This window comes from Theropithecus gelada, chromosome 3, assembly GCF_003255815.1.
Source record: "Theropithecus gelada isolate Dixy chromosome 3, Tgel_1.0, whole genome shotgun sequence".
In the NCBI taxonomy this organism is placed as follows: Eukaryota; Metazoa; Chordata; class Mammalia; order Primates; family Cercopithecidae; genus Theropithecus; species Theropithecus gelada.
This window is the reverse complement of record NC_037670.1, coordinates 132932692-132949475: the sequence shown is the minus strand read 5'-3', so window position 1 is coordinate 132949475 and position 16784 is coordinate 132932692. Positions and strand designations below refer to the sequence as shown.

The 16784-nt window shown below is 37.5% G+C and overlaps 2 protein-coding genes across 6 annotated transcripts; one reads left to right on the top strand and one right to left on the bottom strand.

Moving 5' to 3' along the window:
- Positions 1-3892: 3892 nt before the first annotated feature.
- On the bottom strand, positions 3893-9107 carry DNAJB9 (DnaJ heat shock protein family (Hsp40) member B9). 3 transcript variants are annotated; one of them, XM_025378315.1, is made up of 3 exons: positions 8585-9107; positions 6748-6974; positions 3893-5831 (listed from the first exon to the last, which is right to left on the bottom strand). In XM_025378315.1, the coding sequence occupies exons 2-3, from the start codon at positions 6962-6964 to the stop codon at positions 5380-5382; spliced, it is 669 nt and encodes a 222-aa protein (XP_025234100.1). In that variant the 5' UTR covers positions 6965-6974; positions 8585-9107; the 3' UTR covers positions 3893-5379. The 3 variants fall into 3 exon arrangements, with proteins under 3 accessions (XP_025234100.1, XP_025234099.1, XP_025234101.1); XM_025378314.1 differs by having other exon boundaries at positions 8814-9065; XM_025378316.1 differs by having other exon boundaries at positions 8701-8777.
- On the top strand, positions 8908-16121 carry THAP5 (THAP domain containing 5). 3 transcript variants are annotated; one of them, XM_025378312.1, is made up of 3 exons: positions 8908-9185; positions 12631-12701; positions 13554-16121. In XM_025378312.1, exon 3 carries the CDS (start codon positions 13767-13769, stop codon positions 14466-14468), a length of 702 nt encoding a protein of 233 aa, XP_025234097.1. In that variant the 5' UTR covers positions 8908-9185; positions 12631-12701; positions 13554-13766; the 3' UTR covers positions 14469-16121. The 3 variants fall into 3 exon arrangements, with proteins under 3 accessions (XP_025234097.1, XP_025234096.1, XP_025234098.1); XM_025378311.1 differs by having other exon boundaries at positions 12631-12823; XM_025378313.1 differs by lacking the exon at positions 12631-12701.
- The last annotated feature ends 663 nt before the right edge of the window (positions 16122-16784 follow it).

Below are 16784 nucleotides of genomic sequence, written 5' to 3'. Positions count from 1 at the left end.
ACTTTTATTTTCTTGGGAGAATAATAAAGGGGTTTTCATTTACATAAATTATCCTCTTATAATTTGCTTGATGATGGCTATTGTAGGTGTAAAATAGTCCTGAGGAAACAATATTATTCAAGTAGCTACAACAGTGATCAAAAGAAGAAAAGCTTGTTGATGAAATGTAGGCTAAAGCCCATCATAATGGGCTGTGATAGGATAATCTTTTTCAATCATAGTAAATTCAAATACTTTTTTTTTTTATAATGCAACACAAGTACCAACATAACAGATGCTATCATCCTTGCTTTGGTATGTGTTCATGCACATGTTCCAAAGGTTTATTATGATATGATTTTTTTTTTCACTTTTATTTAGGCCAGTATTTACCAAGCTTTTACTGTGGCACACTTGGATATGGTTAAGGGTACTTAGTAAAAATGTTTCCATGGTCCAATAAATTGAGCAAACAATATTTGATATCTCTACCAAAGATTCACAACATAGATTAGTATGTTGAGAATTCTGAGCAGCTCACTGTCTCAGTCTGTTCAGACTCATGACAAGATGCCATAGACTGTGTGGCTTATAAAAAACAGAAATTTATTTCTCACAGTTCTAGGGGCTGAGAAGTCTAAGATGAAGGCACTAGCAGATTGACTGTTTGGTGACAGCCCTCTTCCTCATAGATCTTCTCTAACCTCACATGGTAGAAAAAACGAGTGATCTCCCTTGGGCCCTTTTTACAAGGGCACTAATCCCATTCATGAGAATTCTGCCCCCTGACCTAATCACTCTATCGCCCTATCTCCTAATACTATAATTGCCCTATCTCCTAATACTATATGAATATGGGGAGGACATAACCATTCAGACCCTAGCACTCACCTAAAAAGAAACATATTTAACAAGGTTTGAATCCCAACCCAGATTTCACAAATCTATTTAAACATGATTTTTTTTTCATAACATACTTCTTACTCCTATAGAACATCATTCTGAAGAATAAGCTGTTGCTACATGGATTGAATCATAGCTGATACTCTACTAAAAAGTCCATGATAAAAATTCTGTCCAGAAATGTTTTCTTTTTCAAATAATTTAAGAGCACTTAATCTTGCTGCTATTCTGTTTTAAACCTGCTCCAATCAGGATAACCCCTACAACTTGACAGAAATTGGCATCCAGGTCATTTTTGATATCAGTATTGCTAAAAACAACAATGGTTAGTTCTCAGTCACCATCTTACTGGACTTAGTGGCAGCATTTTACAAGGCTGATCACTTTCTACTTCTTTTTTTCTTTCTTTTTTTTTTTTTTTTTCTTGAGACAGAGTCTCGCTTTGTCATCCAGGCTGGAGTGCAGTGGCATGATCTCAGCTCACCGCAACCTCCACCTCCTGGATGCAGGTGATTCTCCTGCCTCAGCCTCTCAAGTAGCTGGGAATACAGGCACCTGCCACCACACTTGGCTAATTTTTGTATTTTTAGTAGAGACAGGGTTTCATCATGTTGGTCAGGTTGGTCTCAAACTCCTGACCTCAAGCAATCCACCTGCCTTGGCCTCCCAAAGTGCTAGGTTTACAGGCATGAGCCACCATGCCTGGCCTCTTTGTACTTCTTGATATATTTATTTCAATTCCTTCCAAGCCACAAAACTCATTACTCACTGGCTGCTGCTTCTCAGATGCCTTTGTAGGCTCCTCATTTTCTTTTTGCATTTTTACAGTACCGGGGACTCAGTTATTCAATTGCTTTTTATATGTCTACACTTTCCCTCAGTAATTTCACCTACTCTCAAAGTTTTAAATATCACATATTTTGACAGTCCCAAAATGTGTATTTCCAGCTTCACTCTCTCTCCCAAACTTCAGACACATCTCTACCCATTTACTCATCATCTCAAATTTGGTATATCTAAGCTGAACTTCTGATTTTTCCTCCTAAATGTCTTCTTTCTGCAGCCTCTCCCATCTTAAAGGCAAGTCTGTATTTCCAGTTACTCAGAACATGAAGCTTAGAATCATAGTTTTCTCCTCTGTCTTTTACACCTACTTTTGCTTATCTAATCCATAAGTAAATCCTGGTAGCTCTACTTGCAGAATACATCTGGAATCCAACCACTTCCACTGCTGCCACCCTCATGCAATGCACAAGCTGCAATAATTTTTCATTCTAGAATACTGAAATAGCCTCCAAACTGTCTCCCTATTTCACCATTGCCCCTCTATGTCTATTCTGAATAAAGCAGGTGGAGTGACCCTTTTAAAATGATTTAAAGATCAAGTCATTTATCTGCTCCAAGCTCAGCCATTATTCCAAAGTCAAATCCTTTACAAAGGTTGGCAAGGCCCTAGGTGATCTGCTTTCAACCCCTCTTATCTTTATGAATTCATCTTCTACTACTCTGGTTTGCTCACTGGCCTCCAGTTATGCTCACTTCTTTGCCATTCCTACAACTTCCCACATATGCTTCCACCTTCTGTACAAACAATTCCCTTCAAGTCTGCTCAAATTTACCTTCTCAATGAGGCCAACACTGACAATCCTGTCAAAAATGGCAACACATCCTCAACCTGCCTGCTCTCCCAATTCTCCTCTCCTGTGCTACATTTTCTTTCTCCATGCTTTATCAGTTTATAATTTATTCATATGATTATTGCTTGTCTTTTTCCACAAGAATGCAATCACCCCCACCGTCCTGCTCACCCCTTATGGTGTATCATAATGAATAACAGTAAACAGAACTGCACAATAAATTATTTAGGTAGCTCCACATTAGGGCAACCTCTGGAGAGAAGTTTGTGAGGAAGTTGAGTAACAAAGTTGAGATACGAGGAAGAATATGAATTTCACAGGACAAAGTAGGCCTGCATAGTAGGGAACACCTGTACCACACATCTGTTACCTCCCATTGGCTTTGGCTATTAGATGTAATTGTAAACCAAATGTGAGTTCACATTACTTCATCTGTTCTGACACCATCATTAAAGAAATCCTGAAGTAAACAGGTTAAGACAAGAACTGTATTTGTTGATGCAATATTCTATTTAAAAAATCTGATACTAGAATCTTAAATTCTTTCAATCTCTGAATTATATTGTCAGGGCTACTCATTAGGGCTTCTTTTCCTAGCTGTCAGTTTTCCTTAAATGTCTGACATTCTTTGGACATCAGTATATTTATGAAGGATTAGATCAAATTGCACAGATAGCTGAGAAAGTTATGTGTCTGTATTAAACCTCTTTTGAATAGGAGCGACGGTTCTCAGTAAATTGCCAGGCAGTGGCCAATCACAGCTCACTGCAGCCTTAAACTCCTGAGCTCAAGTGATCCTCCCACCTCAGCTTCCAGAGTAGCTGGGACTACAGGTGCATGCCATCACACCCAGCTAAATTGTCAGGGTTTTTTAACCAGCAGGTACCCACAGGTAAGTATGTGGTCTGCATACAGAGTTGTTTCCCACCAAGCCAACATAAGGAGGCTTTACTCTGGGAGTGCTGCCATTTCTCACCAGCACCCTCTTGACCTTCAAGTGAAAATTCACTTCACCTCTATTCTGCCTTCACCTCACACCCTAATACTCTCAACTGGGAAGTCTTCCCCCAAATAACCGCTTTCTTTCAAGACTTGTTTAGTCCTTTGCCTGAGGAAAAAGTTACTTTTGTTAACAACTGTTTACCTGGAGGAAGCAGCAAACAGCAGAGCTTTCCAATGCAGTTCTCCAATAAATTTAGTATGAATGAATTCTACAACCTCACCCAGATCCAATCCTTAAAGCTTCTCCAGGACATCCTGATTGTGGTTTTTCTCATTTATTTCCCAATCCACACTCTTCTGCTTTATATATTACTGTAATGTCTCAAAACTTGATTTTTTTTAATAGGCTACAGATAATCCTCAGCCCAAAATTCAAGGTATCGCTAATTTTATTATCAAACAAAACTAGTAGATATAACTTCCAGGAAATAAGTTACATAAATATAACAGAATAACTTCATTTTCTTAAGTTTCAAATTAAAGATGATTAAGAAATACGGCTTTATGTAAAGTTTCTGCTTTCTCCCAACCAGACCTAAAGAAGAAAGAACTGGGAGCAGGAACGCTTGCTCCTAGCAAACAAACACAACAAAATTATAATTAAAAGTATCTTCAAGCTATCAAAATTTGTGACAGAAGAATGCAGTAGAAATTACCAAATGACAAACAAAATCCTATCAGAGTTTTCAGGTTAGTCAAAAGCAACTTCATGAATATAGCCTGCGATCAGCATATGTCCCATAGCTTATATGCCCTCTATACCTCCAGAGTTGCATAATAAACGTTTAACAATAAAACAACAATGAATATCAGGTTGTAAATATTTATATTTCTCTCACAAACAATGTTGTATGAGACATTTGTTTTAATATGTATCCATAGGATTAATACTCATATGGAGTATAATATGGAAAAGTGCAGAACTAAAGAAATAAGTCTATCTGAAAACAAAAGCACACATTTCTCACGATTTAAAAATATTGCACATAATAAGGTTGCACAGAAATTACTGGCTGGTTTTACAAACAGAATGAGGTATTAGTCAATCTCTAGATAAAGATGAGTAGCGAGAGGAGAAACTACACACACAAACACATAAATCCGTATTAAGACCTAAGAGTGCCTACAACTAAGAAAGAAATGTGAAAAGATATATAAGTAGCTATGATTTCAACACTACAAAATCACTTTTAGCCTGGGACCAAACATATGACAATCTCTTGGCAATATTTCATAAGTTTTCAACTCTTTTCCAGCCTAAATGACTATGGGCAATAAAACCATTTCCTTTACCCCAGTTCTACTGTAGAAAGGCAGAGTGTTGTGGTAAATATGAAACCATCCCTTTCTCAACCTTTCAGTAGCAATTAACCAAGATACTGTTCTCCTTTGCTGAATGACTCAATTATACAGTTTCATGTACATTCTGCAACCCAAGTCACAGATGTTACAGAACATGCAACTTTCAATTAGTAAAGGTTTAACTGCAAAAATCATTAGGTTCACACAACTTAAATCTACAATAACTTTTAAAGTTTAATCAGGTAAACTCAATCTTTTCTTGGTAATGAAACTGGTGACATTAGTGAGCCCAAGGGCAGGTAGAGAAAAAGAACTAGGCAAAATAATGTGTTTTTTAAAGAAACTTTCCTAATCAGGGAAATAATTAGCATTTTGTCCACTAGTTGAATGTTGCTGAATTTGTCAAAAAAAAAAACCCTTAAATATATTTAATAGCTATATCAAATTGTTTAAAGTGAAATCATGCACTTGTCAAAATAGTTCACAGAAAATTGTTTAGCATCAAAGATAATGAGGAAGAGTCAACTAGTTGGATTTAGTGAGAACAGAAAAAGAACTACTGTCCTGAACAGTCAGTGTATGTGGTAACCATATTTCCTCTTCGTTGAGTGACAGTCCTGCAGTGCTTGCTAGATCCATGAAATCTATTTTCAGTCTGTACTGTATGCCGATTGGTAGAGTCAAAACCACTAAAAGAAAACATTTTCTCCATATCTTCAAACATGTCATCAAATAATCCAGCTCCAAAAGAAAACTCTTGGAAATGATGCCTTTGTCTACTGGAACCATCCTGGCGTGTCTGGAAATGATTTTCAAAATGCTTCTTGGATCGAGTGTTTTGGTTTTGACCAAAAAAGCCAAAGTCTTTAAATAAGTCATCAAAATTGAAGTTAAATGACTGCTCAAAAGAACTTCCACTACCCCTTTGTCCTTTACCATTAGTAAAAGCAGTGTGTCCAAGTGTATCATACTCTTTTCGTCTATTAGCATCTGAGAGTGTTTCATATGCTGAAAGAGATAAAAATATTTTTAGTAACTGAAGATAAAATCTTCAAAATTACATACATTCAAATCTCTTCAAGTAAGTGAACTGAATATTATTATTTTAGGGAAGAATTTCACAACAGAAATAAAAGCAAAACACTACAAATAAAAGCATCAAGTTAATCGAACTTATAAAACAAGGTAGAAACTGTCTTATTAACTGCTGTATTATCAGCAGTTGGCACAATGCCATCTATAATACTCAATAAATAGTTATTAAATGCTATCATTACTACAAATAAACACGTGGGCAACAATTACAGAGTTCTTTAAGTTTCATATTATTTGTGTGAAATCATTAATTGTATTAAAAAATTAAACCATCAACTATAACCAATTAATAGAAATTAAGATTTTGCACCTCCTTGCTTAAGTAAATGTTTAATTCTAACTCCCTGCTCAGTTACCTTCACCCAACAATTACTGAATGCTCACAGGTGCAATTTGTTTTACAGCTAGTCCGAAATCAAAATTTGTTTCAATTTTTTTTTTAAAGACAAATATGGCTTTGAAACGCAGATCAAGTGAATAAAGCACTTTAGAGTCTAGTTTAATTTTTAAGTATTTAATGTTTAAAATGGTAAAATATTCTGTTTCATAAGTTAGTTGATAAGAATTTGGGGTACCTAAAATTCTTTTTGTCATAGAAACAACAGTGATCTTATAAATAACATAGAATAATAGATTTTCAATATGTTTAGATATGTATACCAATAAAATTATCTATTATTCTTTCATGTATTTATTCAGGAATCAAAGCATCTGTAATAAGAAAATAATCTTAGGGAATCATGCAATATCTATACATAAATCCCACTCCACCTATCATTCTCCTTACTAGTTAATAGTCATGACACTTCAGAGATTGGCATTTATTTACCTTCTGCAATCTCTCTGAATTTTGCTTCAGCATCCGGGCTCTTATTTTTGTCAGGGTGGTACTTCATGGCCAACTTGTGAAAGGCCTTCTTGATTTGGCGCTCTGATGCCGATTTTGGCACACCTAAGATATCATAGTAGCTTTTTGAGGCCAGAATTAATTCTGTTATCATTAAAATGCAGATTGCAAAGATGAAAAGTGACTGGGGAGTAGCCATTTCTAATATCCTAAAATAGAAAAGAAGAAAAAAATGTTATGGATGGAGCTAATCTTAAAACTTTTTTCTTTTAAAAGAAATCCAACACAAGGTAAACCTAATGCAGAATCAAAATGTTAAGCATACAGTATCGTGTACCTGTTCACACGTAATTTCACTTACAGTTTTATAACTCCCAAACTGGCTTAACCTTATTGAGAACAAAAATAATCCCTGGCTTTGTCCACTAATACTCTGGCCATACACAAAGGAGATACAAAATTTTCAATAACTGATTTTTAACCAGTTTATATTGAAGATTCATCAAATGCAAGCATTGAAGGAAAAAAAAAGAAAATCAAATAAGATCCCAACCTTCCTTTCAAGAATTCATACCCTGAAAGTAATAATGTATTTAACTTCACAGAAAAAAAATTAAACAAAAAAAAAAACGGTGGAGCACCAAGGTAAATAGCCCAGCATATGTAAATTAGTATTAATCTCTCTCTAAAAATTCAGCTTTCATTTCAACAGGTGAGCCAAGGACTGCAAGTAGAGAATCTTAATATCACAATATTAATACTGACAATACTAGAATGTTGTCTTTTTCCCAAATGTTAAGATCCCAAATGTTTAACCAGGAAGCGTGGCTAAATATTGTTTAAAACTCATGATGAACAGAATTTAAGATTTCTCCTACAGCTGCCAGAAAAATGAACTTTGACAGTTTCTACTGTGGTTAAGGCAGATTCTTACTTTCACACTTCTCAACAGTTAAAATATTTCTCTTACCTTTAAACTATTAAAGAAATGTTAGCTTAGAATTCTTGACAATACGTACTTAATGACTTGAGATTCAAAACGAAGGGATGGATCCTGTTTTTTTGAATACGGTACCACCAGGGTCCTTAGTAACCTATGATGCCATAACAAGGCTGACGAAAAACACTACGGTTTGTGGAAATTGCCTAGTTTCCTCTCCAGTGGCCTTTCCTAAGAGTAATTAGCAGGCAGGTAGATTACTTATTTCCAGAGAGTTACTCGTAGTTACGGGTACCAAGGATCAAGTACCACCTCTCGGTTTAAGGAACATAAACAAGAGTGTGTCCCATGGACGCTGCGTCAATTGCAGGTTGCTCCCTAGTCAAAGGGCGGATCTAAAACTGACAGGGAGGCGCCTCACTGGTTCAGTAGACGTTATTCCACGGTCTCAAGGTGGACATCTAATGATTTTTTTTTTTTTTTTTGAGCTGACTAGTTTTGTATTGTACAGACTTCTCATCCCCAAGACGGCCCCGCCAGCCAGCAGCCCGTGCCTTATTCCCCAGCCTCGGTGGCCGGCTGGGCTGGACCGTCCAACCTTCACCTAAAGGCGAGGCACCTTCCCTGCCCGCCCAGGCCCCGCCGTAGAGGCTGCCTGAGAACCGGACTCTAATCCGGCGCCCGTGAAAGCCAGCGGCACAACCCAAAACACGATTCTGTGAGGCGGCTCTCTCCGTTTTTCTATTCTCTCGGCCCAAAACATGCAGTCCCTTAACCCTGCGGCGACCGTGGCGGACACGGAGGCCAATTCAGCTCACAAAGACAGGTCTGGGCTACCCTCCGAACTCCCCTCCCCACGACCCCGGCCTCGTCCCTCACCTGCACTCTCCGACTACTGCTGCTCCTCCACAGAGGCGCTGGCAACCCTGACGATCGGCTCGGGTCGGCTGCTCGGGCCCGGCCTCTCACCGCGGCCTCCCGGAGCTGGCGCGCGCCCTAATCTCGGTCCAACACCGACCTAGCGCTCCCCCCTCGTCGCCGGTGCCCTCTCAGCCAGCTTCTCACGGACAGCAGGCAGCCGCTGGCGCCACCACCTCAGAAGACCTACACGAAACGCTTCCCCATTGGCTTCTGCCTCCCCACGTGACCCCGGCGCCCTACGCGCACGTGGAAAACTGTTGTTGCCGCTAGGGCTGTGCGCCACTTCCGGCCCCAACCCCCGAAAAGGCGGTGCTTAAATCGGCGGAGGCGGAAGTGAGTCGATAGACCAGGCGGCCTTCCCGGCGGATGCCAGCGCAGGCGCAGTGGCTCGAGAGGCCTGGATCTGTGGCGCACGCTCAGTGAGGAGGGCTCCCCTGCGCCCGTCGCCGACCCGGGTTTCCCGGGGCCTCACCCGAATGATGCCCCGCTATTGCGCAGCGATTTGTTGTAAGAACCGCCGGGGACGAAACAATAAAGACCGGAAGCTGAGTTTTTATCCGTAAGTTGTCTGTGGAGCAGAAGTGTCAGCCTAGCCGTGAGGCGTTGGACCTGTGGCCTTTGGACTTGGGTGTCTCCTGTCCGCTCTGCCAGTGAGTCCTCAGCTACTCCGTACGTGGCCCGTCGCCCGCGGGAAGACGCGGGGAAGGCGCTAGTTTAGTTTACTAGCAATGCCCTTCCTGCGCGAGGACTGCGGGCTGGTGGCGAGGCCCAGGAGTCTGTTTGGGTGTTAACAGTTAAAACAGCAAAGTTTGCGCGGGCTTCTGTGGTTTTCAGAGTCTTTTCCCCACCTCTGGTGATCTCATTTCATTGAACAACATTAACCACCATTTTAAGATACGTGTAACCTGCGCGGTGGAAAGGTGCACGCAAAGTTAACTTACACCCCCTGCGAGTTAGGTCCCATAGGTATAATTTCATCCCACTTTTCTCCTGAGAAAACCGAGGCCCAGAATGATTAGGTAACCGACCTTGAAAGTTTAGTGTCAGAGCCATTGTAGATACTCTGCAGAGAGCAAGGTTTTATTCTGTTATTCAGAATTACTAGAGCCACAATATATTTCCATGAAACTATTGAAGCACTGATTTTTATTCAGAAGTGCAGAAAAGCAGTGTCGTATAATAAGTAGGGGTCCAGGCTTCAATGCTAGATCCTGGTTCCACTACTTTGTAACTTAATGACCTCTTGGAAATTAAGCTTTGGTGTCTCACATATCTCATCTATAACGCGGAGATGTTAATAGTGCTTACCTGACTAATAACACATGAAAAGCAACATATTTAAAATACTGCATTTCCATTTTTTCTTGTATTTGAAAACAATTCGTTTAGATCTAACCTGGTTCAGATTTTCAGCCGTTGTTTTGTGCCCATTTTACTTTAGACCTGAAGGACTTATTCACTAATGATTCAACTGCTTTCCAGTATTTTAATTAATGGGGGGGAAAAAAAAAACTGATAACCCCACCAGGCGCCGCGGCTCACGCCTATAATCCCAGTACTTTGGGAGGCCGAGGCGGGCAGATCACCTGAGGTCGGGAGTTCGAGACCAGCCTGACCAACATGGAGAAACCCCTTCTCTACTAAAAATACAAAATTAGCCGGGCGTGGTGGTGCATGTCTGTGATCTCAGCTACTCGGGAGACTGAGGCGGGAGAATCACTTGAACCGGGAGGTGGAGGTTGAGGTGAGCCGAGATCGCACCATTGCACCACAGCCTGGGCGACAAGAGCGAAACTCCGACTCGAAAACAAAACTGATAACCCCGAGTAATTCACAATCCATGGCAATATTTCCAGATTGTCTGCCTTGAAGCCCTGCCTCAAGATGCAGAGAGATGTTTGGGGGAGGAAAACAATCTAATCCACTTTCAGTTTATAGGAAAATATTACTGTACTAATGGCTCTACCTCTGAGAATGTTTGTAGCAAAAGATCATGTTGAACTTGATTTAACCTCGTATTTCCCAGATTTATTTGGCCTTTGATATTGGAGATGGGGTGTAACTCCACACTAAAATTTTTAACTAACCTTTGTGGACCTTACAGTAACTTTTTAGGAAGGAAAAAATAATGCAAGTGAATTGTAAAGATTTTTTTTCACTGAAAATGTGAATTTGGTAAAAGTGGTATTATTTCTAGGGTTTTAAAAAAAAATTTTGTGTGTAATCCACAAAATAAAAATTTAGTTTTATTCTCCAGTAGCGCCAAACTTGAATTGAATTTACTCATGTTAACACTACAGCAAACTGTAGTTTAAATATATATGAATTTGGGAATTCAGTTAATATAGTGTCCAGTCTGTACTGTGATTATCTTATGCTTTTGGGGGAATTACATAAGACAATGAAACAAAATTATCAAATGAATTGAACCAATATAAAGATATAATTTATTCAGGAAACATGATCAAGATTTCTTAAAGATTTACCTGTTGGGGAAGCAATACAATCCAGTTACCAATAAGGATATTCACAAAGTATTTTTTTAATGAGTTGATAACTTAGCATATAGGTACAGTGGAAATAATGTGCAAACAGCATCCATATACATGAATTTACGGTAAAAAGCATTATTGTAAAAGGCCTATATCATTTCAGTTGTGACAAGAGAAATGAATTTACCAATGGCCAGAAGTAGTCAGGTCCTCTAAAAGAAAATTTGTTTGCCTTTAAAATTCCTTTTCTGGTTATACTTGTCATACTTACAACCTAATATTTGTAAAGTTAAAGTATTTTTAAAACATGATTAATATTGTTTCTGTGATTAGAATTTCCAAAGGTAATTTATCTGATTTTTTCCATATGAGGATATCAGGATTAAAAAAAAGAGTACCCAGACTTTCCGTGGCATCTTAAAAAGTTAACAGAATTTAAGGGGGAAAAAAATGATGCTACTACAAAACATAAGCTAAATGTTTGGGATTGGGGGAAGGGAATGTATAACAGCTACATTTTATATGAGAAACCTTATATTATTACTATTCTTATAAACAGGAAATTATGTGGTGTCTTGGACTGTGTTCTTGGAAAATTATCAAATGAAATATAAACCATTTTCAAATATTGTTTTGTATACTTTGACCCAAACCTTTTTAGATTGATAGGAAAAATTTTCTATCAAATTCTGCCATACATTGTAATGTTAGCACCAACTCTAAATCCAGGTTATTGTCAGGTACAGGAACAAAATGTATACAGCACTGTCTTGCCATTTGTATTTGATTTGTTTTATGTAAAATATCTGAGACTGTCCCTTTTAACATGTTTCATTCTTGTATCAGAGTTTCTCCTTCAGAACTTGAATTTTGGAGTTCCCAGTTCATTAGTTATAGAAGTGTAGTACTATTAGACTGGATTACATATAGATAGAATTAAAGCTGATGCTAGTAAAGAGATTATTTTCAGTACTCTTTCAGCTGAATCATTTGTTTGAAATCATTTGTTTGAACAATCTACTTATTTTTTTAAATATTAACATCAATTGTAAAGCTTAATGCTGCCTTGAATTGTAGACAACAAGCCATTTGACTTGAGGTGGTATTATGAAATACATTTGAACAGGAATTTATAATTTATACAAAGCTCTTTTCTAGTTCTAGGCAAACTGTACAGCAATATAAAAATGGAACATAATCCATAGAAAATACAAATAGATTTTGTCCTTTATAGGAACACATATATTTTACTTGAAGGGACTCTGAATTATGTTCAGCTCTTACCAGATAAGAGCCTTGGCTACATGTCTTACACCTTAGGCCTCTTACTGCAGAGATGATAATGGTACTAGTTGTGATGAAGATACTCTTATTTGGTAGGGATGGTTGCCTTCCTCTTGTAGCACTTACTTGATGCATAGGTTACCCAGATATATGGGGTTGGAATTTGGCAAAGTTGTAAAAATATAGCAAAGTTTTCCTTTTTTTCTTCTTTTTTTTTTTAAATTCCAGATTTCCTCTACATGACAAAGAAAGACTGGAAAAGTGGTTAAAGAATATGAAGCGAGATTCATGGGTTCCCAGTAAATACCAGTTTCTATGTAGTGACCATTTTACTCCTGACTCTCTTGACATCAGATGGGGTATTCGATATTTAAAACAAACTGCAGTTCCAACAATATTTTCTTTGCCTGAAGACAATCAGGTATTGCAGTATGGGAGAGGGGTAATGCTGAGCAGAGTGGCAGATTGCAGGGTGGCAGGTGATCAGGTGGGAGAGTAGGAGGGAACTATAACTTGGGTAAGCAGATACTTGGAAAAAAGGGAGCACTAACTTGTGCTTTTACTAAAAGTGATAATTTAAAAAAAATTGAAGTCATGAAGCACAGCTTAAGAGAAGCAAGAGATATACATTATTAAGTTATTAACACAAGTTCATGAGTTTTATTTTTTATACTTTCTTTTTTGTGTGTGTGAGACAAGGTCTCATTCTCTCACCCTGGCTGGAGTGCAGTGGCACGATCTCAGCTCACTGCAACCTCTGCCTCCCAGGTTCAAGTGATTCTCCTGCCTCAGCCTCCTGAGTAGCTGGGATTACAGGCGCCTGCCACCACGCCCGGCTAATTTTTGTATTTTTAGTAGGGATGGGGGTTTCACCATGTTAGCCAGGCTGGTCTTGAACTCCTGACCTCAGGTGATCTGCCCGCCTTGGCCTCCCAATATACTAGTCTTTTGAATGATCTCAAATGTTTCTGTCGTATATTGAATGGGATTAATGTTTTTTAGAAAACACTTTAAGGTGTATGTACTTAGAACTTTTTTTTTGTTAACTAAATTGCTTGGCCTTGTAGTGCTCAAAATTATAATTAAATAGCACTAGCATAATAAGCCAGTAAAGGTCTTCTTTTTCAGAACATGAAAATATTATTTTCTAGGGAAAAGACCCTTCTAAAAAAAAATCCCAGAAGAAAAACTTGGAAGATGAGAAAGAAGTATGCCCAAAAGCCAAGTCAGAAGAATCATTTGTATTAAATGAGACAAAGAAAAATATAGTTAACACAAATGTGCCCCCTCAACACCCAGAATTACTTCATTCATCTTCCTTGGTAAAGCCACCAGCTCCCAAAACAGGAAGTATACAAAATAACATGTTAACTCTTAATCTAGTTAAACAACATACTGGGAAACCAGAATCTACCTTGGAAACATCAGTTTACCAAGATACAGGTATAGGTGATTTTCACACATGTTTTGAGGATCTGAATTCTACAACCATTACTTTGACAACTTCAAATTCAGAAAGTATTCATCAATCTTTGGAAACCCAAGACGTTCTTGAAGTAACTACCAATCATCTTGCTAATCCAAACTTCACAAGTAATTCCATGGAAATAAAGTCAGCACAGGAAAATCCGTTCTTATTCAGCACAATTAATCAAACAGTTGAAGAATTAAATACAAGTAAAGAATCTGTTATTGCCATTTTTGTACCTGCAGAAAATTCTAAACCTTCAGTTAATTCTTTTATATCTACCCAAAAAGAAACTATGGAAATGGAAGACATAGACATCGAAGACTCCTTGTATAAGGATGTAGACTATGGGACAGAAGTTTTACAAATCGAACATTCTTACTGCAGACAAGATATAAATAAGGAACATCTTTGGCAGAAAGTCTCTAAGCTACATTCAAAGATAACTCTTCTAGAGTTAAAAGAGCAACAAACTCTAGGTAGACTGAAGTCTTTGGAAGCTCTTGTAAGGCAGTTAAAGCAGGAAAACTGGCTATCTGAAGAAAATGTCAAGATTATAGAAAACCATTTTACAACATATGAAGTTACTATGATATAGAATAACTAGGTTTTAAAACTATGACTGTTAAATAAGCTTTTTCCAGCCAAAGCAAACTACATGTAAACTTTTTCCTGTATAAAGTTCTCATCTTAATGAACCTATGACAGTGTTGTAAAGTTATGAACTATATCCTATTCTTGTAATGCTCATTTAAGAAAAACAGAGTTGGGCTGGAAAGAAAAGCAGTTTTGTTACTTGATACTTTTCCAAATTAAAACTTAGCACATAAAAGGATTCAGTTATAACATGAGAAAACAAAGAAGTGGTCAAAGAGCACAGATTAGAAGTCAGGTTCAGGAATCAGTCCTGGGTCTACCACTGGCATATGACTTGGGCAAGTTACTTACGATTGTGCCTCAGTCCCTAATTTGTAAAATAAGCACTTACAGATTTCTGATTGGTTCTTTATAGAGCCTTCCCTTTTTATTAAGATACTTCTATTAGAACACATTTTCTATAAGATAATGCATACTTAATACTAGAAGTTGGCTAGAATTTGATGATATTAACTATGTATTATTTTCAATATTTATTGAATTCTGTAGTGTTTGACCTTTTGGCTATAGTTATATATTACAGTTATATATCTGTAATAGAAAGGAAGATAAAACTTTTTTTTTTTTTTTTAGATGGAGAGATGGAGTCTCACTCTGTAACCCAGGCTAGAGTGCCGTGGCCCGATCTCAGCTCACTGCAGCCTCTGCCTCCCGGGTTGAAGTGATTCTCCTGCCTCAGCCTCCCGAGTAGCTGGGATTACAGGTGCACACAACCACATCCGGCTTATTTCTGTATTTTTAGTCGAAACGGGGTTTCACCATGTTGGCCTGGCTGGTCTTGAACTCCTGACCCCAGGTGATCCACCTGCCTCAGCCTCCCAAAGTGCTGGGATTATAGGCATGAGCTACTGCGCCTGGCCAAGATAGAACTTTTATAATTTTATGCCAGTTGAACTAAAGGAACCACCCATTAGCCCAGTTCTTAGGAGAGGTACTTCAAACTTGAAAGAGTATGTCTTTCAGTAACTTATATGTGGCTAACCATCAAATACATAGTCATCTAAGCTTCTAAATGTTCTGTATTTATACAGTTATATTTATAAACCAAAAATTTTAATGAGGTTAATTTTAAATATAGGTATATTTTAGAAATCACAGTTTGTATCTGTTTCTTAGTAGGTGTGGCTTTTAAAATATGTGCTTGTTCATTGTTAAATTCCAGAATAATAGAGTAATACTTAATACTGTACATTCCCACTTATGTATATTTTATTAAAATTTATAAGCAAGAAATTATACATAAGTGGTCATGATATTAGGGAAACAAAGAATTTCTCTTAGGAAAGAGAAGTGATGGTAATGTAAATAAAAATACTGTTTATATTCACATGATTTTAAGAAAACTGTAAAAGCAAAGACTGTAGTAATGACACAAATATGACAAATAGATGTTTTCTTAAAATTGGCAGTCAATATAATTATGTTTCTGCCTATGATATTGAGGAAGTTCTATCAGTCTGATTCTTAAGTTTTCTCATCTGTTAAGTAGAAGATACTATTACTTACCTTAAAGGGTGGCTTTAAGGAACAAACATGTTTTTGGTTCTGGAATATAGGAGGTGCTCAATAAAAGTTGATGCTGAATGGCAAATAATATTCTAATTGTTTTGTAAATGCATGATGATTATTTTTGGCCATATTTGACTTAGTTTAATTAGGCTAATATTAATTGGTACTGTATGAAAATGTGTCAGCTAATTATAAAAAATTAGAAGTGTCTTAGGTGATGATGGGGGAGAAAACTTAAAATCTTTGCGTAAATTATGGGTAGATAATTGATAGAGTTAATACAGTGTTATTAAGTATTCCCATGTTGTGTTTTGCGAATACTTAATTTAAAATAATACAGATGAAAATAATTTTGAGTCATAATAAAGAAATGATATATTAACTTAAGTTTCAACATGTACATTGTAGTAATTTTCTGTTTAAAGTTACAGGTTCCTCAGGAAAAAAACTTAAACTAGCTGTATTTCTTTAATAAATTATAAGTAAAGGTTGACTATCTCTTCTCTGAAAATCCAAAATGCTCCAAAATCTGAAACTTTTTGAGCACGAACATAACATGCAAAGGAAATGCTCACTAGGGCATTTCAGTCTTCAGATTTTTGAATTGGGGATGCTCAGCTGTTAAGTGTACTGCAGATATTTCAAAATCTGAAAAACAGTACCCTTTCTGTATTCATGTCCATCCTTACTCTGATTATCTGGACCATAGTAATCATTCTCCGGTAAAACTTTCAACAACATTGCTCTT